General features: G+C 44.2%; 3 protein-coding genes across 4 annotated transcripts in view; 2 read left to right on the top strand and 1 right to left on the bottom strand.

The window, feature by feature from the left end:
* Positions 1–14,670, top strand: part of nkain4 (sodium/potassium transporting ATPase interacting 4) — a 30,227-nt gene extending 15,557 nt beyond the window's left edge. The window contains exons 5-8 of one of the 2 annotated variants that reach the window (XM_067240754.1): positions 6,358–6,418; positions 11,333–11,417; positions 11,972–11,987; positions 12,254–14,670. In XM_067240754.1, the coding sequence (XP_067096855.1) occupies positions 6,358–6,418; positions 11,333–11,417; positions 11,972–11,987; positions 12,254–12,328 (237 nt within the window). In that variant the 3' untranslated portion in view covers positions 12,329–14,670. The remainder of the gene's footprint in view (positions 1–6,357; positions 6,419–11,332; positions 11,418–11,971; positions 11,988–12,253) is intronic. The other variant, XM_067240755.1, reaches the window with a different exon arrangement.
* Positions 14,671–14,861: 191 nt separating this feature from the next.
* birc7 (baculoviral IAP repeat containing 7) lies at positions 14,862–18,595 on the bottom strand. Its single transcript, XM_067240571.1, has 8 exons — positions 17,787–18,595; positions 17,178–17,277; positions 17,003–17,084; positions 16,789–16,834; positions 16,050–16,256; positions 15,588–15,653; positions 15,247–15,484; positions 14,862–14,996 (listed from the first exon to the last, which is right to left on the bottom strand). Exons 1-7 carry the CDS (start codon positions 18,331–18,333, stop codon positions 15,282–15,284), a joined length of 1,251 nt encoding a protein of 416 aa, XP_067096672.1. The 5' UTR covers positions 18,334–18,595; the 3' UTR covers positions 14,862–14,996; positions 15,247–15,281.
* Positions 18,596–19,114: 519 nt separating this feature from the next.
* Positions 19,115–24,930, top strand: LOC136946346 (YTH domain-containing family protein 1-like). Its single transcript, XM_067240655.1, has 6 exons — positions 19,115–19,481; positions 20,035–20,056; positions 20,899–20,978; positions 21,377–23,041; positions 23,235–23,279; positions 23,379–24,930. Exons 1-6 carry the CDS (start codon positions 19,455–19,457, stop codon positions 23,403–23,405), a joined length of 1,866 nt encoding a protein of 621 aa, XP_067096756.1. The 5' UTR covers positions 19,115–19,454; the 3' UTR covers positions 23,406–24,930.
* Positions 24,931–26,427: the final 1,497 nt, after the last annotated feature.

The raw sequence follows: 26,427 nt of genomic DNA, 5'->3' as shown, positions 1-26,427 counted from the left end.
AATCATTTACATTTATGCATTTAGCAGATGCTTTTATCCAAAGCGACTTCCAAGAGAGAGCTTTACAAAAGAGCATAGGTCACTGATCATAACAACGAGATAGCCCCAAACATTGTGAGCAGCCAAAACATGAAGCATACATTGTGGAAAACCAAATAAGTGCCAAAGGGAAGAACCATAAGAGCATGCAGTTAAACAAGTTTCAATTGAACAACATGAAACTCCTCACAAGAGTGCAAGTGTACCTGTAGAAAAAACAATCAACAGTAAAATATTTCACAGCGAGTACAATAATTTGAAACCGTTACAACTAACCAACAAGAGCAACAAGTCTCTCAATACGAGTCATTGTGATCCTGGAGGAAACTAACATCAGGTCCAGCCAAGCATTCCTAAGTGCCGTTGTACTCCCGGAGCAAGTGCGTCTTGAGCCTTTTCTTGAAGGTGGGGAGACAGTCAGTGTCCCTGATGGAGGTGGGGCGTTGATTCCACCATTGGGGGGCCAGACAGGAGAAGAGCTTATGTTGGGACCGGGCGGTCTTGAGCGGTGGGACCACCAGACGGTTGTCAGAAGAAGACCGTAGGTGGCGGCTGGGGGTGTAAGGCTGGAGGAGAGACTGGATGTAGTCGGGTGCAGTCCCGTTCACCGCTCGGAAGGTCAGTACCAGAGTCTTGAATCTGATATGGGCTGTGATGGGAAGCCAGTGGAGGGAGATGAGGAGCGGGGTAACATGGGAGCGTCTGGGTAGATTGAAGACCAGACGGGCCGCCGCGTTCTGAATCCTCTGGAGAGGTCGGGTTGCGCATGCTGGGAGACCGGCGAGCAGCGAGTTGCAGTAGTCCAACTTTGAGAGGACAAGTGCTTGGACAAGTGCTTGGACTAGCAGCTGGGTGGAATGCTCAGACTGAATCAGAGTTGGTTCCCTTGGTGACAGTGAACATGGGCCTTGCTGTAGGCCCTAGACTCTGCCATTCACCAACACCCCACACAGGCTCAGAAATGATTCAGTTCTCCAGCCTTGACTCTCCTATCTACCCTGTGCCCTACCACTGAGATGGTATTGTCCTCCCAAGCATTCTATGCCATCACCATGGGAACAGCTTTCTATGTAAAGATGAATTGGCACAATAAAATCCCCCTGTATGTCTCAAGTAACGCCTTCTCCTTGTAGAGCCCTTTTACCCTAGTAAGTAAGTTGTGCACTGCGGGGAGTAGAGTGCCATTTGGGATTAGCCAAAAGTTGTTTTGGTTTTCCCTTCCCTTCCTTTATTGTGGAATAGAGAAGGGGAAGGGAGAGAAAGGGACGGGGCTGGGGAGGGAGGGGGAGGAGAAGGCCATTTGTCTTTGTAAGTTGTACAAGGTCGCTTTGAAAGACCATTAAATATTTAGACTCCAAGGAAAAATATTCATTAAGATGAAAAATGCGGTTCTTGGCACAGCCAGTGAAGACTGTATAGCAGCCAGTCAGCTGGTCAGCCAGCCAGTCAGTCTGCCAGCCGGGTCAGCTGGTCAGCCAGCCAGTCAGTCTGCCGGCCAGCCAGCTGGTCAGCCAACCAGTGTTTGTAGTTCTGAGGGATGTGCTCCAGAAGTGCAGCTGAGGACAGACGCTCACTCCCATGGTGCTGCTCCATACCAGCACTCCACACTCAACAATCCAGTCATGTGTATTGGGGTTTATAATCTATTGTGTAAGATCACTTGTTTGCCGTTTATCCTCATCCACCTACTCATCCCTCATGTCTCTTCTCTCATACCCCCTCCTCCGTTTCAACAAAACCTGAATTTGAGAAAACGATTGTCTGAGATGGATAAGGAAAAGGTGTGTGTGTGTGTGTGTAAGCAGGAAGATGTACAGTTGTGCGTGGGTGTGCTAAATTTAAGTCTTGTGTCGTTGGTAGGTGGATTATAGGTAGTAAGATCCTACCTTCTGTCTAGTGTTTATAAAACACCCCATTATCTACATAAGCATTGAGTGCTGTCAAAGCCTTCTTTACACACATCAGCTTCTCATTAACCTCCAAGTGTAGACCTTCACCCTCAGTAGTGTTCCCTGCTATTCACTGGGATGGGCTTCACATGGTCTGTGTGTGTGTGTGTGTGTGTGTGTGTGGGTGATGTAAGAGATGGAAACCTTCCCTCCCCTCCTTCTGCTCTGCTGTATCTCTGTCTTCCATACCTCCCACCACCTCTCTGTACAGCATCTATCTGTCTCTACTGACAGATGCTTCATAAGTGGCCCTTTTTAGCTGAGAAACGTGTTTAGAGTGTTAGCTGCAGGGGGAAGTGTGGATAATTGCAACAGAATGATTAGGGGGTACTGGCCCACAAGAGGCCTAGAATGGAGTGACCCCTGTGATTGCTGCTCCAGGCGTGTGTGTGTGTGTGTGTGTGTGTGTGTGTTAGAAAAGGGGGTTACTGATTTGAAAAGGGCAGCTCACGGCGGGAGGAGTCTGATAATCCATTCATTGGTTCCTCTGTTGTTTCTGACGGCACTGATCGCTGCGACCTCTGAGATTCCAAGTGGAAGTTTGTGTGTTTGTGCTCAGCTGGTGTGTGTCACAGGAACAGTAACAGCGTCCCCTCCCCACACACACACACACACACACACACTCCCTCAGACTGGAACAGTAGTGTTGCCTGTCACTACTGAGTCTTTATACTGGACAACTGCACAGTGCTGAGCTTAGTCTTATACTCCAAACCACTGCGTTAAACAGGACTAAGCTATAAAGCTTTCTTTAAAGAAGTTCTCAGTTAGATTGGGCACGACGGAGATCGAGAGGGAGGGATGAAGGGAAGTTGAGAGGGCTCGTGTAGTTTAGCAGAGTACTGGAGACACTGTGACGTGTCTATTCACTGAACATCAAAACATTACTGCCTCCGACTAAACTTCAAAGGCTGGTCCTCCGAGAACTTTAATTGTTAATCTGTTTTGGAGGAAATGGATTTTACTTCAGATTAATTGCTCTGTAAAATAAGATATGTTTAACATCATAGAGGCAAGTGGCTTGAACTGTTATCTAAGGGGAAAAAGTTTAAATTAAAGAAAAAATCTGCCATGCTGCACAGTTTTCACGATTGTTTGTCTTTGTGTAGTGCTGCGTTGGTGGAACTGTTTGTGGATACAGTGGGTGTGATCTCTATGTTTCCAGATACCTCCACCAAGCTCTCCCTCCTCGACTCTCTCCATTCGGTCATGTCTCCACCGGCTCAGACCTGATATGGACACTATCTCTCCAGGCAGCCAGACCAAACAAAATCACCCAGGCGTGTGTGCCCGCGCTTGTGTGCATTTGCATGTTTGCGTACGTGCGTGTGTGTGTGTGCTCTGTCGGCATCTGCATGTGTGTCAGCGTGTGAGTGGAGGAGATGAGCTGGAGATGAGCAGATGGATGTGGTCTCTGTATCCCCAATCTCATCAGATTCTGTCTGTCATTAAACATGCCTAAGCACACACACACACACGTATATAGATACACACAAACATGGGTGATCTAATTTTCTGACTCTGCGGGGAAGCTGCCTCATCGCCAGGCAGTCAGTGCCAGGTAATTAAGCTGCGAGAGAGAACTACCCCCTCCCTTCCCCACTTCCTCCCTGCTATCTTTTTCCTCCTGTCTTTCTTTCTCCTTGTCTTCCTTCACTCTCTCCTTCTGTCTCTCTCTCTCTGTCTCTCTCTCATATTGCCTATGAATTCCCTTTTATTAACCAACACTTAAGGCAGTTTTCTCCTGAAATTGAATTCAATCTATAGTGTGTTAAATATCCAGTGGATCAATACAAACCTCCCCTCACACATGCACAGGCACACAAACGCGCGCGCACACACACACAGAGAAGTTTTTACCGGAATACAGCAGCCGCAAATGATTCAATGTGTGAAAGTTTAGACATAGACACAGGTCTGTGTTGTACTAGGTGTGTGTTAGCATGGGAGTCTTTGTGATGTAGAGATATATTGATGAATTCTGAATACTACTGTGTTGAAGGAAATGGACTGATGATTAGTTAGGTAGTTCTGGAGACTCAAATGATTTATTCAGAGCAGTGTGTGTGATTGGTGTATCAGTGGATGCCAGAGCTGATTACGTTTCTATCTACCTGGCCTCGAATATGCTGTTTAAAGACTAACCTTCATTAGCCTATGCAAATAGCACTCTCCCAGCTTAGCAGCTGGGGTCCTGCTCAATGTATGTATGTGTGCCCTCATGATGATCTGAGTCTGTGTGTTTTGGGTGTTGCTAGTTTCGTAGTTACTCCAGCGGTAGACATGAGGATTGCTGCCTCGGCTATCCTGAGAGGAAAGGGCCAGAAGATCTGCTTGTGTTCTGTTTCCTCTGATAAGCATTGCTCTAGATAATAGATGAAGGGAGAATGACTGTAGATGTTTTCCAACACTCGCGCTCATCCTATCCGCTCCAGCCCTCCGACCCCTCCCCCTGCGTTCCTGTTCCTCGCCCTCTGCTCCTCTTCTCCTCCCCGGCTGCTAGCCCTGACCCCTTCCTGACGAGGGCGGGGCTTGGAGAAGAGGGAGGGCTGTCAAAGGAGGCACTCCCCCATTTGGTCCATCGTAAAAATGAGAGAGAAGAAGGGAAGGGAGAGGTATGGTTGATGCCTACAGTACTTAAAACAGGGGGTGAGGGTGTGGTGGTTGGAGGGAGATGGAAAGAGAGAGGCTGGGAGAAAGATGGACATAAAGGGAGTGACTTGTGATCAACAGGAGAGGAAATTAGTTATGCCAGTCTGGTTCGATAACACAGGTCTGGAGCACAGCTGAAAGGCAGGGAGACGAGGGCAACCATTTTTATTGGCTTAATTAACCTGACATTCATTTGGCTGAACAATCTCTGAACTCCACAGGTTTCTAAAGAGACGGCAGTAGGCGAGTGTGTGCGTGTCAGAGAGAGAGGTTGGAGAGAGACGCTCCAAAAGGTTGATTTAGAGGTAGGGAGGATGTAAGTGAAAATGTCACTGGTCCTTACAGAAAGGGCCCTGTATTTACTCAGAAGGGGAAGTGTAGCCTAAAGGGAATTGCTATTCTATAACCTTAATTGTCTTCTTTACTGACCCATGTCTGGGGCCGTTTGTAACCTCCCCAGTCCCCTACATCTTTGCCAGCTCGTAACATCCTCAGTCACCTGCAGTTTGCTTTGGATGTTTGTTGGTGGCATCGGCAGGGGCTTATTGTCTCGCTCTTTCTCACACAGTAAACAACCGTGCTACACACAAACACAGAATGGCTGCTGGTTTGGTCCCCCCCATCTACTCTATCCCCCATCTACTCCTTCCTCAGGCCCTAATGACACTGCTGTGACTCTGGCCCCCAGACGACACAAAATGACACTTGCACACAGACACACACAGATGATGGAAATCTAAAGCTGTCTCTGCCCCCCTGCTGCTAACACCATCTTGTGTGTGACACCAGCTTAATACACATGCAAATCTACCTCCACCTCCCCACCACTAATAGCAGTACTAAGACGACCAATTAGGTGCTTCAGGGAGCCCGTCCTTTATACTAAACCCCGTCTAAACAGTGTTTGCAAACACAGGGTCATTCAAGGACACCATTTGATGTATTTGCATTCGTCTCTCTTAACAATGTCTGTCAGTCATCTTTTCTTCTTAGGTCCAGAGAGCAGCTATCTGTAATACTGGGTGTATTCTGCCTTGTGTTTTATAATTATTTTAATGAGAAGACGCACTCATTCTCATCCTCCTTCTCTGCCTACTGTGTGAGTGGAAAGGCCAGTGTGCCCAGTGCTGGTCTCATTGGCATGGCAGTGTCAGCTTTGGGGTGGAGAGTGAGTCTCTGTCTCTTGTTGTGTGTCTCTCTCTGAGTTGATGACTGCCATCTGCCAGTAACATGGGCTGTTCTGTTCTCAACACACACACACACATACAGAGACACACACATACAGCGACACACACTCGCACACAGTCCCTCCTGCTGCCCCTGGATGGGCAGTTTGAAGGCCTTGCTGTCCACTTGGACTGTGTAAATGAGCAGTCAGCATGCTTCTGTAATGAAACTGTTTGATCATTTCATGTTCCATATCATTTGAACATCTCGTTACTTCCTGTTGCTCCATCGTAAAGCATCTGCAATATGAGCCCCCACTCCAAGAACACACACCCAGAAACACACACTCAAACCCATTAGCACACCCATGTCTTTCTCTCAAACCAGTACACCTCCATGTTTGTTTCTTTGTTTGTTTGTTTGTTCTTTTAACAGAGTAATTTATTTACTTAGATCTGACTGTTTTTTTACCCAGCACTTTATTCCACTAAGGGACACACACACAGAGAATTGTCTGACTAATTTAAACTGTTTGTGTTTGTGTTTTCAGCTCCTGGGCTTTGTGTATGCCTGTTATGTTGTCAGCGCCATTACTGAGGAGGAGGACAGCTGTGAGTACCACAACGACCCCCTCACACACACACACAGCAGAAGCTCACCCTAACCTTACAGTGCACTTTACCTAACTTGTAGAACGGTGAGGGGAGATGAAGGAAGGTTAGGAGCTAAATCTCCTTCACGCTGTCTTCTCACCTCACCTCCCCTCCCCCACACCAGCTGGGGTCTATCTCTCTTAAACTAGAGGAGCCTTGTCTCACCCTCCACACCCATCATTCCATTCCTTTCCATCCTCTGTCTCTCTCTCTCCGTCTGTCTGTCTCCACATGTCTCTCGTTTGTCACCCAGCTGTCTCTTGTCAGGGTGTGGTTTGGCAGTTAGGGTGATAGAGGGAGAATGAAAGTGTTTTCTTACCCCTTTTACTACTTTCTAACGGCCCCCTAATACAAACACTCAGTTGTTGACCCGTTCTCACACACTTGTCAATCTGTCCTCCCCTGTTTCACAAACTGAACATGTACGTCATTCCCTAAGTGCCTGTCCTTCACTGTCTAGTGTGTGTAGTGGAGAGCTTGTTTAGCTAGTAGGAAGGTGTGCAGTAGTATGTTTACACTCCACATCCACTACGGATCTCCACGCAGGATCAAAAAGATGTTGTTTTGCTTGGTAAGAGAAAAGGGGGGGAGAAGAAGAAAGGAATGGAACACATCTGAGTAACAGCTCAGGCTCCGGTAGCAGTGACCTCACAGCTCTGAGGTCACAGGTCACATTGAGAGTCAGCCAGTCAGGTGGCAGGAAGCGTTTCATCCTTGGGTCAATATGAGTCATAAATATCTGGCATATGCTACAGTCTCTCAAACGAACACACACAGTCACATACATAAGCACGTACACAACAAAACAATTTCTCTCTCCAAGATATCCAACTGACAATGCCTGTTTGGTTGACGAGAGATGAGAGGTGTGTGTGTTTAGTAGGGAATTGCCACAAGAGGACCAGTACCTCAATAGTGGGTAAAATACCATAGATTCAGTTGCTGTGATTGTTCACCAAAGCTCCAGACCCCTCCCCCAGCTGTGGTCTGTACCATTTCATAATTAATCACCCCTAAGTAATCCCCAGAGGGAAACACTGTTTTGGCAGGGGGGAGTTAGCATCAAAAAAGGTAATTGACTTTTTCCATCAGCCCAGTTTCCCTTTCCCCTTTGTTCCTGGTGACCTCGGAGGCCCGGCCATCCGTCGTGTGGACAGTTGGGACAGAGCATGTTTGTGTTAGGGCGCTAGGGACAGACGCTCACTCTGGAGACACGCAGACAGAGAAGGAGAGTTTAAAAAGTAGAGAAGATGACAAATACAGGAACAACACTGCGTAAAGAAAGAGAGAGACAGGTTATAGGCTAAGACGGTTCTTTCTCTATTTTAAATTATTCAGTAGTCCCATCCCGATTTGAAATGCAGCTACATAGCTCCCCTTCACTAGCTCTTTGTTATTGTAATAAGGCTTTTGGATGTGTGTGTGTGTGTATCTTTTCTCTCTCCTCTTTCTGACGTATATGCACGCACACACACACACTCACTCTCACAAAAGCACTTTGCCAGTCTCATTTCCACACTCATTTGAAGTGGCAGATTATGCTAGGCTCCAGCACTGACTTCATCAGCATCTATCTTCTCGCTCAGAACTTTTCCCTCTCTTTTTTCTCCTCTACCTTCTCTATACTTTCTCTTCTTGGTGTCCACTGAGAGTTTCTCTGCAAGTAGATGAAATGAGGATGTATATGAATCAGATTATTTTGAACTCCTGCAAACTATTCTGTTAGTCTGGAAAGTATTCTCATGTCTCTCTCTCTCTCTCTCTCTCTCTCTCTCTCTCTCTCTCTCTCTCTCTCTCTCTCTCTCTCTCTCTCTCTCTCTCTCTCTCTCTCTCTCTCTCTGATCACCCTCTCTCTTTCTCTCTCTCTGATCACCCCCTCTCTTCTGTAGTTAATCAAGTCAGTAGTGTTCAGCAGGTCATTGGCCTTTTATCTACCGCATTCATTCTGAGATGGTTCTGTTGCCCAGATAACTGCATCCCTCACCTAGCCAGACAGGGAATACCCCAACACTAGAAGTCAGAGGCACTAAGAGGTGAGCGGACTTTGCTCCACTCTTACAAAAGAACAAACCAATGCTCAGAGGTCTAAAGGTGCTTTATATTAAGATGGTCTGGCATTCGGAAAGAATACTGAGATGAAATACACAAAAAACACATACGTACACACAAACCTCACGACTAATCAACACGCTCACTGCCATGTAACTTCAGGAAGAGTAGAACAATAGGCGTCACGCATCCTCTTAAACATTGTCTCTTTGGAGTTTAGGCTTTGCTGAAAATGTAGACAGCTATATTTATTTGTGTTTTTTTAATGCTGTATTTCCATTGTGCTTTTCTTTTGGCATGTGTGTATAAGAAGGCATTTGTGTGTTCACTAGGCACAGTTATCAGAGACTAGCAGATACCCAGGCAGAACCAGCGATGGGGAAAATCCTCTTTGGAAAGTAGGTCAAAGAGTTAGCCGTCTAGCATTAGCTTAAGCTAGCCTTAGCATGTCGGCTAATTATGCTGCTCCCCTGTGCTGAGTCACTGTCGCAAACAAATCCCCTGGAACCAGTGTTAATGAGAGGAGAGTAGATAAGAGGGCATAGATATATGGAGGGATGATGGCTGTTGCCACACACAGACGCACAAAGACCCACACATCTGTAATAACTGACAGGTTCATAGACATTACAATATGTGAGTTTGAGTTGAAACTGCAGTTACTCCCTGTGACTATTGGCACTGAGCTTGTTTTCAAGGTAGCTCCATCCTCTACAGTGCTTTCTGGCCTCTTGATTTTGACAGTGCCAAGGTTCACAGGGTTTCTGAGATCATCCCTTTATGCAGATAATCATTCAGACAAAAACATACGCACACACTTTCAATATCCCAAAGGGGTACTCTTATTAACAGGCTTGCCCCAGTTCAGAACAGTGTGTTGGTGTGGTGGTCAGGGATGTGTGTGGTGTGCACTGACTCAGAGCCAGAGAAACCCCTTAGTGCTTAGACAGTCATCTTAAGGCCACACTGTGTGTGAGGCCGACAGCCTAACTGTATCTGTCCTCTTATCAGAGCAGAATCAGCCAGTCTGAGGTGCTGGTCTGCTGCTCTCTCCGTTCTGCCTTTGTTCTCCTCCTCTCCTCTTGTTCTCACACCCTCTCCTCATCTCCCTTGTTGCTCGTGCTTTCTTTCTCTCCCTTATTTTCCATTTTCCTCTCTCTCTCTATCTGTGTGTCTGCCGGGCTTTGTGTTATCTATTGTCAGCTCCCTCCCCACAGTCCTTTACTTCTCAGTGATTCACTCTGCAGGCAGGAAGATGGACTGTCCATGCCTGTGTTGGTTAAGCCTACAGGTCTGGGATGTTAGACATTGCCCCTTTAGGTAAAACTGTAAGATCCTCACATTACCGTATTTATATATTATCTCTACGTAAGTGCACTGGCCCACATACTTGACATTTCTACATCAGATATAGGGCTCAGGTCATTCCTCATGACCTTTACTTGACACAGGTGGACACTCCACACAAGTGGTACAAGATATGATATGTACTGATCTTTAGGTAATAAGTTTAACTTAGGCCCAGGATAACCACAGGTTCTGTTAAAGGCTTACTTACATTAAAATGTACCTTAACATTTGTTGCTTGGATTTAAATGTATTGTTTGTTGAGGTGCATGCCTACTGTTGGTTGTTTAATGAGGTAATTCAGGACTGCATCCTAGACTAAAGCTCTTGCTGATGAAGTCAAGTTTCAGTATCATGGTGTTTCCCATATCAGTGTTTTTACCAGATATTACCAGAACGATCTTCTGATATTATTTCATATCTCTGAGTCTTGCTCTCTTTCTCTCTAGTTCTTTCTCTCTCAGTTATTTATCAAAGGCTCTCTCTCACTGCTCTGCTTTGTGGGAGATCAGGAGAGGAAAGGTACATCCATCATTATCTGCTAACTATATTCTTCGGCACTGTGCTTATCAAGGCTGAGGATGGATCCCTGCCTGCCTATAATGAGAAAATCACTGATACAGAAAAGTGCAGAGCAGACGCGCAGTCTGTGTTCATATGCTTGCATATAGCACCTGTGTGTGAGCGCACACGTGTGAGCCAGTGAGGGTGTGAAGCTAAAGGAATTGAAAATTAGATTTAGATCAACAGAGTTTGAGGTTCAAAAGTGCCTTCTCCTCTGCTGGTGTTTACTGGAGGCACATATCTAATGAATATGTGCATATTATTTGCTCTGCCTGTTTTGACTTGATATTGTTGACCCCCTTGTCAGTGGAAGTGACACACTCCCTATCCCACACCCCACTCTCTCTCTGTTTCTTGCCCTCATGCCTGTCAAGCTCATACAATCCCTGTTTTATCTGTCATACTCTCTTTCTCTGTCTTTCACACAAACACAGACACGCACTTCTACACTGCCTCTTTACAGAGTAAATAAGCATGCAAGTTCAGCCCTGGGTCTGTGGCTAAGTGAAGGTCACCCTCTGTTTTGGGGCGATAAAGAGCTTATTTTGACAGCTGCATGACTTTCGCTTCGTCCCTTGCTCTCTGACGCTGCACTCTATCTCAGTCAACTTCACCCCGAGAGACAGAGGGAGAGAGACGGGGGAGGGAGACAGAGAGGGAAACAGAGAGAGTGAGGAAAAGAGAGTTGAAGGATACAGGCTTGGGGGGTATATCTGATATGCCACATACCCTTCTTCTCTTGTCTTAATACTGTATACTCGTCATGCCATTTACTTGTATTCATTTTGATTCATTTGTCCTTCACTGTCTTATTGTTTCTTCCATAACGTTCATTTGTGTGTCATCATTTTGAAATTTATTTATGTTTATCATTGTCTGTTTTGATTTGTGCATTTAATCTTTTGTTTTCAGTTGATTTTATTGGGGGATTTGACCCATTCCCTCTGTACCATGTCAATGAGAAACCATCTCACCTCCTGTTAAAGCCCATGTACCTGTAAGTACGTGTTTGTGTGTAGTGCTATATGCTCATATTTATGTGTTATTGGTGTGCCTTTAGGAGTGTAGATATGCAGGATGTGTGTCTTAGCCCCATATCCTAGAGAAATATGTGTTCTGTATTCTCTTTCTGTTTTCTACAATGCTGTCACCATGTTCATGACTAGGAAGTGATGTGCAAGGCATATCTCCTCTACCAGTGCAAATTGGTATTCGGAGGCCTAAATACACCCGTCGGATAGGCTTTGGGACTGTGGCCTAAGAAGCCAGTAATTAGTAATGAGTGTAGATGGGTGGCACCGTGGTGTGATGGCATCTGGGTCAGTGGCAGTTTTTAGATTGGGAGAAAGCACGTCAGGGCCTGAGCCAAGTCCTCAATGACTCTCCTGTTCTCCGTTATAGTGAAAATCTATTCATGTATCTGGATAGATCAACACAACAAGATTACAAAGGCAGAGACTTTCTATTGCTGTGTGTGTGTGTGTGTGTGTGTGTATGTGTGTGTGTGTGTGTCGGCATGCGGTGTGTGTCTTTGTGCATGCGGACTTCAAGCAGGGATAAACAGCAGGTATTGTAGCCTTTCAACACAATTACGTCTGAAAATAATTCTGTATTCACGATTATGTAATAAATGTCTATTGAATTAGGCTGGAAACTTTATTTAAATGTGCAGTACTGGCATGTTAATATTTTTCATGCTGTAATGGAAGTGAATATTAGCAGGACATCTTTCTTGACAGTTTAATCAGACCAATTTCAAATGATATCCACTGGGATGTGTGTGTGTTACCTACTTGTCATTCACCCTTTTCACTTAACATGTGTCTCCCTCAGGTCTACGTAAATGAGGCCGTGTCCAGGAGGGAGCTGACACAGCAGGTTCTCATGGACACAAAACGGCTGCTCTGACCCGGTCCTGCATCAGGGAACACCAGACATTCCTCCATTCCTTAACTTCATCTCTTCAGTAAATTCAACGTGTTAGATTTGCTGGTGCGCTGCTGGGAGAAACCTGTACCTCCATGTTTAGTGGGAACGTAGGGAGGGACGGGGGGATTTTATCCACAGTGTAACAATGACGTGTTGTGTTGTTTCATTAGAATAAATACATATTTTATTTACCCTGCATTACAAATGTTATCAGACAGGGACCTGGTAAATCCATTAGACTCTTAAAGGGTGATAAATGTGTACAGCTCAGCACTCCTGCGCTGAAACTCTCTAGGCTGCTGGACTGGCTGTGGTTCAGCATGTTATTGTTGGTTGGTCTCAGATTATCACTGTAAAGCTGAATTGCAGTGGAGCCTGTGGAATGAGCCTTTTGTGTGCTGACTGGCTGTTTACTTTAGGCTAGGGCCTACACACGGAAATACACAATAAGGGCAGGAAGAGGGGGGAGGGTGAAGGAGTTTGTTTGTGGGGTCGCTGTCAAAAAATAGAACCTTGTAAAAATTACTAAAATTACTGCAAACTAACCATCAGGAATACTCAGTTTTAGAGAGTTCATGTATAACAGTACCAGGCACAAGCCCCACTTTCAGGGTTATCGACCTGCTGTGACTCATTTATCCATGCCAGAAGCAGTATTTTATCATTAAGAGTTGATGGATTTGGGATGCACGTGTCCATATAGTGTGCAAAGTTTATGTTCATGTTATACTTTGGCTGGTGGCTGATTGGTTGGCTCTGGGGAGATGGATAGATTGTAAGAACTACCCAGACCTACTGTTCTTTTATATTTACAAACCTATGTGATCTGATTGTGTAGCTACCGTCCATATTGCACACAAATACATTTAATTGAGTGTAAATTAGTGTTAATTGTATGTCAGTGTAAAAGTAGCGCAAGTATAGCAGAACCAACAAATAAGATAAACAAACACAATAATTTCATTATCATTGATTTGCCTCTGATATTTTCCTTATTACGCATGTTTTTAGAGGTTTTATATGATACAATATGTGTGTGTATACCTTACAGACATAACTTGTAAATGCAATTCACAAAACATGGATGGGGACATGTTCTAATGTAGCTGGAAGATCTGCTGCATATCAAAGCATTTGGATGTATTGACCAATCGGTGACATCCTTCCGGTGATCTGAGCCAGTAACTTGTCCAAACACTTGACTGTCCCTTTTTGCCTTACTGCTTATGTAAGTCACTACTGCCCCCTGGTGCTCCGTTTGATGATGTAAAGTTAAAAAGGCTACTGACATTTTATTTCATGAAAATGTTTTCTTTTTCTTTATTATTTTACCATACTTATTTGTTTATGATTTTTATATATTAAAAGTCAGTCTGTGGACAGTTATGAATGTTGTCTCTAGGTGTGCTGATCATTGGCTGGACCTTTGTAGTCTCTGTCTCTGCATGTGTCTGATTGGTCTTTATACCCACTCAGTCTTACTCCTGATCCCATTTAGAAACACATTTTGCTTCATCTACATCTTTTTAGTTCAAACCCTGTAATTAAATTGACAATGCAATGTTTCAGCTGTGATATGAATGCAATGGTTAGCCTTTTTTAATCAAAGCTTTGCTTTTTACTTCATCAAAGGATCCTTGAACAGAGGACATGAGAAGCATACTGTTTGGTTGTTATTTGTCTAAACACCTGCAGTAAACATCCATGTGTGATGGTCAGTTGTGTTCACTACCAAAGCTTCTCGTCTAGACTGAAAGTCCGAAAATCACTGATGTATCTGAACTTGCTTATTTGACCTTTATGGTGACTATTGTCACTGTGAAGATTGTTAACTTCGGCTCAAACACAAATTTAACACATTGTAATGTACATATATTTTAGTTAATTGGCAGGCAACTCTAGGTCTTTTTGGGTCAAGATGTCACATTTATATGTGCAATATTAATGTTGCAACAACTAATAAGTATCAATATTTTCATTAACTGTTTGTGGCCATGGTTCTTACTAAGTAGCAAACACTAGCCCTATTATCTTGCCAAATATTAGAGATCCTTGAACAGTCCCATGTATCAACACAGGTCGACTTGGAATCCAGCTCATCCATGCAAACTGAAACAGCTACAGTGTAGTTGAGATGGTGGTTGAGGACTGGGTATAACTGAAAATACATTCCTCATTTGTAGATCATTCTGTTTCATTATATTGTTTAACGTCCTCTGTAGTCCCAAAACCATGTGATCCAGTGATGTAATCATATTTGGCCAAAACAGTGATTTGTGTTAATGTAAATAGCTGTTTGTTATTAAATAAGAAATGTGTACTTTTAATGACATTGGTTTGTTTGTGGGAGGAATGTGGTGCTGTGTATTTGTTATGCAAATGAATTGTCCAATTGATTAGATCACACTCTTCCTAGTGTGCATAGATTTCAGTAAAGACAAAACACTGAGTATTCATACACTGCACATATGTTTATTCTTCATATCACTTGAAATCAAACAGACATCTTAACAGAATATTGTTGGTGGTGTGAATAGGAAGCTCAACAGCAGAGTGACTTAGGTTAGATGGAAATGCAAGGTAACTAGTATCCTCAGATGTTCAGAAGGGGTGCCGTTGTCTTCTCCCGTTGAAAGTAATCTGAAAGCTAATGATCAAAAAGAAGTCAATGGAGATGTTGTACTCGGGTAATGTAAAGTCAGACACAAGCTCATGTTTCTGGAATGATCATGAAATAACACACTACACTGTTTACTACAAAAAAGTTTTTTAAAAACATGTATTCAAAGCAGCCCTCTATATAACTTATTCCTTACGCTGTTTTATTTCTCCTAAATGTTTCAACATTCAAAACGGACCCCAGACTATGGAAATTGTAGGATTGACAAAATACACACATGCTAATTGTTGGTACTGTGGCGAGTAGTATGTCTCAGGACATGAAAGCCCGAACGCTGCCCCTGATGACAGCTCTGCAGATTGGGCAGTGGCGCAGGCTGGTGGCACAGTCGCTACACACCACCAGGTGTCCACAGGGGATGAAGACGATGGACACCAGCTTGTCCATACACACCTTACAGGTGCGCTCCTCCTGCAGCTGACGCAGCAGCTCCTCTGGACTGGGCTCCCTCACTGCTACACACACACACACACATCACATGTTTGAACTACTTTACCTTGGAATAAGCACAGAGTGGAAAGAATAATCAGGGTGTGTGTGTTCATATTGTGCTCTGACCTTTCTCCCTGACCAGTGTCTGTGTCCTCACCCCTCCTGTGCTGGGTCCCTGTCTGACCTCTGGCTCTGGTTGGAACAGGAAACAAAAGGTGGAACGTGGTAGCATCAACACAACTTGAAATCAATATTTCTCTCTGAGGAGTTCATCATATTTACACAAAGCAGATTTTAAGCATGCAGAATAGAAACAGTCAATAAGCATTAATGGGCCTTTATGAAGAAATCAGCTGAGATCCAGCAGCAGAAGTGTTTGTGGTTGCCCTCTGCGGTATTGCCCTCTGGGGTATTGCCCTCTGCGGTATTGCCCTCTGGGGTAATGCCCTCTGGGGTAATGCCCTCTGGGGTATTGCCCTCTGCGGTATTGCCCTCTGGGGTAATGCCCTCTGGGGTATTGCCCTCTGCAGTATTGCCCTCTGGAGTAATGCCCTCTGGGATATTGTTTGGGGAAATGTAACAACCAACCTGTGCTCTGTGGTCCTCTCTGCCTGTCGTCGTCCTCTGCCTGCAGGACATCAGTCACAAGCTCAGACACAGAGATGTAGTGCTGCCCAGTCAGTAAGTACTTGGTCTGGACCAGGCTCTCCACCAACCTGGCCTCAAAGCCCATCCCCAAGACCGGCTGAACTACAGGTGACAGCATGGCCGACGCAGCTCCCAGGCCTCCCACATCTGACACAGACCCAAGAGAAAACATTTTAGACTTAAACAAATGGAGGATGCCACATTGTGTTTAGTGTTTAAGTGGTCCCCAGAGACTAAATACTCTCCACAAATTGGTTGTTCAATAAAGCTCCAACCCACAGAGCGAAGCCCTGTGGAGGCATCTATTTGTCTTTCAGTAGATTCAGCTGAAACAGGCAGTATTGGTGATTTGTCCTCATCATACAAACACCATCCATGATTAAGTGCCAATTTGAAGGAGGGAGCAACCAAGTATTAGATTCCCTGACAATACATCTTTATTGTGTTTGTAGTTGACAAGTTAGCATGGTAGCAGATCATCCAGTGATTTCATTAAGACGGGAATGTAATGTATTTTTTTAGGGGTAAATCTAATGCTAACTATTTCCTGTGTCTGTTATATTCCTGACTCCAAAAGTTTGGTCTACAGTACAAATCTACAGCTTGAAGAGTTATAAACAAATATGCTGACTAAGAAGATTCCGTTTTGTATTAGTCTATTGACTGTCATTAGACTTACCGTTTCCTGAGTTGATCTCTCTGGCTATGGGCATTTGAGATCCACCCTGGGGGAAAAAATTTCAAATTAAACCATAATCTAACAGAATAGTGTGAGTTTATCTAGTAGTTGGGCTGGATCATGATAAAGTTGGAGGCATATTTGCCCCGAGAACAGCGGGTCAACAACTAAGCCTGGGACCACAGCAAGATGAGAGAAGGATGATGGGGCTTACCACGGTTTCACCAATGTGGAAGTGGGTGTCCTGAATGTTACTGACATACTCCCGCCCTCTCGTCTGTATCAGAAACTCACATCTGAGAAAAAACGCTGCCATATTAGCCCTATTTGATTCTACTCTATTCTATGGGATAAAGTCATGATGATACAGTGTTATTGATGTACATTACCGTGGGAACCACTTGGCATGTTCCTGCCAGGGGTCGTCCCCTGGTTCCCAGTTCCTCAACCCTCCATCACAGTAGAAGCATTTGACATTGTCACCATGACCTGGAGGAAGGTAACAATACCATAACAAAATAGCTCAGTGCAACATAATTCCTGTTGGCTACCAAAATGATATCTGTGTATTCAGACACACACAGCATTTGACAAACATGTAAAAGAGAGGTTCCCTCGATTTCTCTTTAATGCTTCATGTCTGTATGGTCAACTTTAAACATGAAGCTCATGCAATGTTGGTGACACCATTTCATTTATGCAGCCCTCGCTCTGTCCAGTTTTTTCTGTCCACAAACATATGAGTCAGCTGTACTATTGTCCAGTGAACTCGATCACAAAGGGGGTTCTCTAGCAGTGACCACAGCTCTTGCTTGGCTAGTTCTGAATACTCAATAGATCATTTGCAGGGTATGTAATTTATATCCAACAAGGAAATAGTTGAAAGCCTGGAGCCGTTAAGGAAGAAGCTGGCAACAATCAAACAAACTATAATGCATGGATGCATGGATTTCAATACACTCTACCATCAAAACATCCCATCATCATCCGATACGCACCTGTATAGAAAAACCCTGCCCGTGCAAGAACATCTGGTTGGACCGAGGCGCCTGTGGGCCAGTTATGATAGGTGGTCATTCGGGAATCTTCACCCTCCATCTCAGGGTACACTGCCTGTCCAGCCGCTCCTTGGTCATCCACGGTCATCCTTTGAAGCTGGCTCAACAACTGACCGTCAACCGAGTCAGAGGACCCAGGCGCAACGTATAATGGAATATTACCCACGGCTCTCCCCAAAACAAAACTACAGGTTGGAAAGTGCCTCTTGTGCTCAACAAGTGGACTGTCCCCATGAACCCAATACCTTAGAATGCCACCACAGCAGAAACATTGAACCTTATCACCGGATCCTGAGAGAAAAAATCCCTCTTTAGCAAGGTCACCAGAGGTAACTGGTGCGTCAACGGGCCAGTTTTGGAAAGTTCGAAGTCTTTCCTCCTCTGCGCGCATCCGGGGCTCCTCCAGAATATATAACATCGCACTTCTGTCATCCGTCATGCTGAGACTTGTGATGTTTTCTTTCTCCTTCGGTCCTTTGCCAGTCATCCCTTTTACGTTCCATAGTGGACTGAACCGGTGAGAGCGCGGCCGTCCCACTGGAAAATATATTCATCCCGCTGTGGCGACGGCTTGCGCAGTAGCCTATATCAGGCAGCGTTCCAGAAAATTCATTCACTAGATCCAGAATTTAGCCTATGTGGTCCTTTTGAATGACAGTTGTCAGGCATTGCCCCTGTGTCGGAGTCTAAGTGGAACAGGCCGCAGTTTGGACATTAATCATATAGCCTATCCGAAATGCAACAAGCCACCCCCAAGGCTTAAGTTACAAAAACTACTATGCAAAACAAATATTGTGTTTAGGCTAATAGACAAAGTAGGCCTTGCCTACTTACATAGGCAAATGCTTTATTATTCATTTTCAAATGCAGAATTGCAGCCCCAGGTCAATAACAATATTTGAAGTAGGCCTGAGCAACGGGAAAATGGCCCAAACCTGCCTGCTACAAAACAGATTAAATATTCATGGCCTACATCTTTGGTTATGAATTGCATTGCTGTATTATAGTCTAGGCGTACTGTCCATAACATGCTGTCCTAATCCTAACACCCTAATACTAATAGCCTACTTTATAACTGTTTGGTGTAGTAGGCCTAGACTACTATACTATCGTATATTTGGATTTGATGAGGCGTCTCATACACCATCAGATTACGTTGATCTATAACCTCTTGCCTTCAGTTTTTTGTTTTTTTTACGTAAAGACAAGACTGGGTTTGCGCCGGAGCCCGGATGGAACAGCAAGCTAACTCCAGGGATCTCTTTGGTCTAAAAAGGACAAGCAGAAGAAACGACTGTGGAAAGCCATTAGCTAGCTAGCTACATGATCCAAAAAGTACATTTGGTGGACATTTAGGGACATTTTCGGATATACTTGTTCTGGACATTGAATCCGAGCCAACCGGACGGCGACCTGAACTGTGGAAGTGTGGCTTGGATTGGAATACGTAGCTAGCCACAGACAGTGGAAAAACACTTGGCTTGCATTGGTAGCTAAACTAGCACAGCCGGCTAACTGAACAGTGAGCTAGCTAGCTAAAGAAACACGGCTTTCGATCCAGTGACCTGCCAAGGCTCCGCGAGACTCCTAAGAATTGCTTGATGAATTATGTCTGCCACGAGCATTGACCCTCAGGTATTCAGGAGTAAACGTTTTGCTTAGGACTGGCACCAGACATCTACCTAGCTCTCTAGCTAATCTATTAACTAACCCGACTAGCCAGCTAGCGAGTAAGCAACACTAACCAACTCTTGCAAGCTGGACGTTCTTGCAGCAGACTTACATACTAGCTATTTTTGTTCCATTTGGTTTGTTATAGGCCAGGAAAGCAAGCAAGCTAGCAATGCCAGCTATTTAATATATATATATACTGTAAGCTATATTGTGATATCTATATATAATAATGAATAACTAGACGTGTAGCTAGACGTCTAACTAGTAAGTTGACAGTTAGCTAGCTAGCTAGCTAGTCCATCGCCAGTAAACGATATAACTGTTAGTAAAATAGATTGGCTGCCTACGCCATTGTAACATGAACTCCTTGCTTGCAATCTTAACATGTACTGTCAGTTAGCTAGCTATCTTCTAGTGAGGGATTGATTATACAATCGAGCTAATAGGACGGTTAGTTGTGGTAAAACTGAATATTCTTTTTATTTTCTTTGTCCTTGATTCCCCTGGAATTCAGAGATCAAAAGGAGCATCAAAAGGTGAGTCTTTACATGGAGATAATTAGTTGTAGTCACAAGTGAACTATTGTAGCTACACCTCATGTTACAAGCTAGTTAGCTACATTATTCCAGTGTAGCTAGTAGCTAGCAATCACATGACAGCTACCCAGTGTTCCCCTAAATTAGCTACTTTACTAATAGCTGGTTAACGTTAAGATATCAGGATTGTAGTCTTCCCCTGGTTGTAACACTTCATATACCTTGTATGTTCTGTCAGTTGCTGTTTCACTGACTATTTGATGTGCAAATTAGTTAAAATCAATTGGTGTGCAAGCACACTTCATTTGCACAAATGTTAATTTCCTTGGATAAAAGCTTATTGGTCGTTAGAGTGTGTGCTGATCATCTGTACTTTGAGTCAAGGCTACAGTCACCCTCTGGTTATTCACTGTCATTCGTCCATGACGTTGATTGGTGTTGATTATGTTGTGACTAGCCTCTAACTGTGTGTCAGACAGTTTGGGAGGCCATTTGGTTGCCAGAATATCCAACCAGGAACACATTGACACACAAACATTGACTCACACAGAATTTGCTGGTGGTGGGCAGGTCACAGTCTGATTCACTTTCAGGTCAGGCCTGTCTGGCAGCAAAGGCCAGGTGGTTGTCAGTCTGTCATGTTATTATGATGCACACAGATTATTTGAAGGAGATGACACAAGTCTCCCATTCTCAACCACACATTGCATGGTATTACTCTCTTACCTCCCACTGAAGCACAGATCAGATGACCTGTAGCCCTTAGTAGAGTTGTGAGTGCTGTTCTTCATCCCCCTGTTTATGCTCTGTCTTAACTAGCTCTTCTTTTTTTGTTGATTCAGTGCAAAATGGTTCGCTGCATCAGAAGGAAACTGTCCACGACAATGACTTTGAACCATACCTTACTAGCCAGTCAACTCAGGTAAGTTTGTGTGAACTAGTGAAGCACCAGTATGGAATTTCAGGGCAAACAACAACAAATATTTGTGGGATGACAAATAGGGTCAATGCCAACTTAGATGACTGATTAGAACTAGAATCTGCAGTACTATTAAGATTATAGTACTACCAAAATCTAAATACAATGTTATGTTATTTTTCCCTAAATAGTGTCCTATATCCATAAGGATCATACATTTATGACTGTGTAAAATGCGGCTATATTGACTCAGTGCCATCTTTTGACTGCAGTAGTCATTTGTCTATTTACATTGTTTTTGAGGATCGATCCGCTTAACTTTGTCCTAGTCTTCTGTCAAAAGTTGATAAATAATATTGCCGTTGGACAAAATAACAAATTTCTACAATTTCCTGTTTCAGAACAACAGCTACCAGTCCATGACAGATCCATATCTGTCCAGCTACTACGCTCCCTCCATTGGATTTCCTTACCCCCTCAGCGAGGCCCCCTGGTCCACCGGCGGAGACCCCCCAATCCCCTACCTCACCCCTTACGGACCCTTGAGCAATGGAGACCACCACTTCATGCCTGACACTGTGTTTGGTCAACCGGGGGGTCTCGGCAACAGCATCTACCCCCACAGGTTTAACTTTTTTCCAGAGAACCCAACCTTTTCTGCCTGGGGCACTAGTGGCTCCCAGGGCCAGCAGACTCAGAGCTCAGCATATGGGGGCAGCTATAGCTACCCTCCTAGTTCCCTGGGGGGCACCCTGGTACCTGATGGCCAGACTGGCTTCCACAGTGAAACCCTCAACAAGGCTCCTGGCATGAACAGCCTGGACCAGGGCATGGTGGGCCTGAAGATAGGTGGAGACGTCACCGGACAGGGTTCAGGGGTCAAGGCTGTTGGCTCTGTGATAGGTGGACCGGCGGTGACGGCAGCAGGGAATGGGGGCACGCCCATGGGTATGCCCCAACCTAAGCCCACCTCCTGGGCTGCTATCGCTAGCAAGCCGGCCAAGCCCCAGCAGCTGAAAGCCAAGGTGAAGCCAGGTATGCTCATTCCTGGGGGAGCTCTGCCACCACCACCCATTAAACACAACATGGACATTGGCACCTGGGACAACAAGGGACCTGTCGCGAAGGTGGCCACAGCCCCTTTACAGCAGCAGCAGACCCTCTTGCCCCATGCTCATGCCATGCAGCCCCCCATGCAGCAGTCCCCCATGCATCAGCCCCCCATGCAGCCCCCCCCTCCCCAGTCCCTGGTGCAGCAGCAGATGCAGCCTATGACCTTACAGCACCAGCCTCCCCATCACCAGCACCACCCACCCCCTCCCCAGCCCTATCAGAACCACAGCCAGCCCCCACCCCCCCAAACCCGCTGGGTTGCCCCACGTAACCGTAACCTTGGTTACGGTCAAGGAGTGTCCAGTATGGACAGTAGTGGAGTGATTGGCATGGTGGGTAGTGGGAATGGTGGCCCTCCAGGGCCAGCAGGGTTGGGTCCCGGTGGGGAGTCTCACCCTGTGCTGGAGAAGCTGCGCGCTGCACACAGCTACAACCCCAAGGAGTTTGAGTGGAACCTGAAAAATGGCCGTGTGTTTATCATCAAAAGTTACTCTGAAGATGACATCCACCGCTCCATCAAGTACTCCATCTGGTGCAGCACAGAGCACGGCAACAAGCGCCTGGATGGAGCCTTCCGGACCATGAACGGAAAAGGCCCCGTTTACCTGCTGTACAGCGTCAACGGCAGCGGGCACTTCTGTGGCGTGGCGGAGATGCGCTCGCCGGTGGACTACGGCACCAGTGCTGGCGTTTGGGCACAGGACAAGTGGAAGGGCAAGTTTGATGTGGACTGGCTGTTTGTCAAGGATGTGCCCAACAGCCAGCTACGCCACATCCGCTTGGAGAACAACGACAACAAGCCAGTGACCAACTCACGTGACACTCAGGAGGTCCCTCTGGAGAAGGCCAAGCAGGTGCTGAAGATCATCACCAGCTACAAACACACCACCTCCATCTTTGATGACTTCACTCATTATGAAAAGAGGCAAGAAGAGGAGGAGGTGGTGAGAAAGGTAATGATCCTTGGCTCCTTTAAAGATTTTTGAGGAAAATGGTAATTGTTTTTCCATTTATACTCATGGCATAATTAAGCTTTAGGTCAGTCATTACTTTTTTGTGTTCCAAAATGGTCTATGTGGGATATCTTGTCCTATGATTTGGATTGAATATGACCATGATTTTCTTGTGGCACTCCTTCTCCTACAGACTTATGAGCCAGCCCCAATACAGAGCCGGTCTCGTCTTGATCAAGTAATTATCTTCAATTGTGCCTAAAATCAACATTGCAGATTATCTGAGGGGGGGAGTGGATTGTTGATAACTTATGTCCCCTTTTTCCCTTCTACATAGGATCGCCAGAATCGGAGTAAACAATAGAAAACTGCTCTACAACTTGGTCAACGGTTGTTCTGGAATAGACATGCTGAAATGCAAAATTGATAAAGGACAGGACACAAACAAATTGGAAACTAATATTGTTTTTCTATTTAATTTTGATGACAAAGGCCCACTTTAAACTTCGAACCACCTCGCTCCTGGTTCCAGGCATCAAAACTCTGTGTGCGATATGGTCATCTCCACAAGTCAAATATTTTCAATCGTTTTATTAGTTTTCTTCTGGTTTTAGTTTTTTAGCTTGTCAGGTCCTCATTTGCTACCCCCACCCTTACACTCTTATGATTAACAATGTCTGTACACCCTTTTTTTTATCTCTTTAAAACATGCTGCTGATATTCAGTGACTATTCAACTTGTGGTGGTGTGTGTTGGAGACATGTTAAGTGCTTGTATTGGTTATTCTGAATTCAGAGGAGAGAACAACACATTACTGAACCTTGACAAACGTCTGATAACTGTATGTGGCCAGTTTTGTTTTGCATTATCAAGAGAGACTTATACTATACCATTTTTGTCCATGTGAGGGTGATCTTGTGACTTGGAAGAGCTGATTGTGCTAAACGTTTCTGCAAATACCTAGAATGGATAATGTGGTTGTGTCATTAGAAATACATTGGGGAGGGGTGGGACATTTTACATTTTGAAAAATGTTGTGTTATTGTTCACTGTTGTGTCAACGCAAATATGGTAAAGAGACATTTGGTTTTCAGAGCGGAACCTTACCTTTTCTTTCTAGCGACGGTGTCAATGAACCTCATATTTGTTGTACTGTATCTAAAGGGTGACATAGCAAGATTCAGGGAAATGATGTTGTCTGGAGAACGTGCACTCACACAGGAGGTCCCTCTCTTGTTGAAGTACTAAACAAATTGTTTTGTGTTCAGATTCAATACAGACAATAGGATAACTTTTAAGTGTCTGTTTTTCTTGTTAATTTTGATCATACAGTAGTTTTGTTCCTCTGGTCCCCACCATTCCAACAGGGTCTCCATTTAAGTCATTTGGGGACAATGTAGCATGTACTGCTTTTAAAATCAAGCTAGGCCTGTCACCATTTCTGTTCCTTGTCCTTTCTTAACAGAATTAAAATGTTGATATTTTGTCGATATAACCCTTCCACTTCATCCTCAGAGACGTTAAGCTTTAATGTATTGGCAATGCTAACTGAGAACGGCTCAAATTTTAACCTTAAGATTAATGTTAATGATTTATTGTCAATTGTATGAAAACCCAGAGAGTGCTCTATATGGTATCTGCGTGTGACTCTTCATTTTGGACCTGCTTGCTGTACTGTGTGTATGTGTGTATGCGAGTGAGAAAGACAATAGGGTGTGTGGTTAGTAAGGAAACCAGATTTATAAAGGTTATCAGAAATGAAATGATTAATGAGAATATATGAAAACTAAAGTTTATGTCACCCCTGAAATAAATATGCATTGTATCAAAGGTCACTATCACATTCTTAGATTTGATCATGGTCATTATTAAAGGTATACTATCTGTTATTTGTGTTTTCTACTTATTTGCTTTGATTCATTGTGACTGGCAGCTAGATACCATGATTGCACCTACCACCCGTAATCTAATGTGGTTATGTGCATCATTGTCCTTACATTTTTTCATTATGGACTTTTTCATTAAAACTGTGAAAAGTCTGAACACTTGGGAAATGTATCATATGTGCAATGTACCATTAAGAACACATTTTTACTATTGGGATTAACATTTAATTTAGGTAGTGAACCAATTAAATTAAGGACAAAACAACGGAAAGTCTACATTTCGGGCTACCTCATTCCAAGCACTATAGAGGAAATATCAAATAAATGTTCATACATTGTTTTATTCATTATCTGGGGCGTAAGGGTTCTCCACAATTATTTTACACATGCAATAAGAAAGTGTCACTCGTAGAACATTGCTTATTCCGAAACCATTGTCCGGTTCGACGTCGTTAAGGGATTTCTCTCTTGGCATTCACCGCGTGCCTTAATTGTACAACTTAAATCAAGGTCCGCTGTGAACACGAAGAGTGCCAATCCTGAACCCATATTTACCTCCCATACCCTACTCGCCTTGGACGTTAACATTGGCAATCCCAATAAAATATCCGATTGAATTGATTACTTTTTCATATTTAACCTTTGACCCAACAGTTAGATGTCATGACTGTTAATGTCTCTTAGTAGAAACTGCCTCTATAGTATATAAAATACCAACGTTACGACTGCTCTGAGAAATTAATCCATTAAGTGCACAGGCATACCGATACACTTTCACAAGGGCCGGGCTCGTTCATCCACAAATCTAGAGATCATGCAAGGAGCTGGATGTTCAGATTAGACGACTCCCACACACGACTTTTACTGTCTAGCAAACTAAAGATGTCCGATGCATCCCAAAACGAAAGCATTTAGATTTAGGCTACCCAACGTCTGCTAACCTTACCCTACAGCCGACACTCACAGTTGATAAAGGTAAATAGTCTATAAAAAATATATAAGTTTAGAAACAGACTAATGTGGTCCATAAAATGTAGGCCAAATAAAGCAGTTTGGTCCAATCATGCAACATCCAGTACCGTAATTTCCAGTTTTGCGCTCCCGGTAGCAAACAAGCTAAAGCGGTTTGTTCACATGTTGTACATCAATTGTATTTGTAATATGAAGTAGCATCGTCCTGTTGTCATGTATCTAAAGAAATCTGTAATTATTTGCGTTTGTGTCCGTCGTCCTCAACCTCTGAACGAAATGATGCCGCTGACGTCACGAACAGGGTCAAACTGAATGTCGTTAGCGTCGAAAATGTCCTTGAATGATGGGACGAATTTGCATTTTTTAGGCCTTTGATTACAGCCTAACAAAATAATTTTGTGTCACAGACATTTTCAGTAAAATGCGTACAATAAAGGTTTTCGTGATATTTTATCTGGAATTCACAGGTCATAAAACCAATAGCTTACATCTGAAGATCATTCAGGAGAAAAATATAGCATATGCGTA

The sequence above is a fragment of the Osmerus mordax genome, chromosome 7 (assembly GCF_038355195.1).
Source record: "Osmerus mordax isolate fOsmMor3 chromosome 7, fOsmMor3.pri, whole genome shotgun sequence".
Lineage (NCBI taxonomy): Eukaryota > Metazoa > Chordata > Actinopteri > Osmeriformes > Osmeridae > Osmerus > Osmerus mordax.
This window is presented reverse-complemented; position numbering and strand designations above follow the sequence as displayed.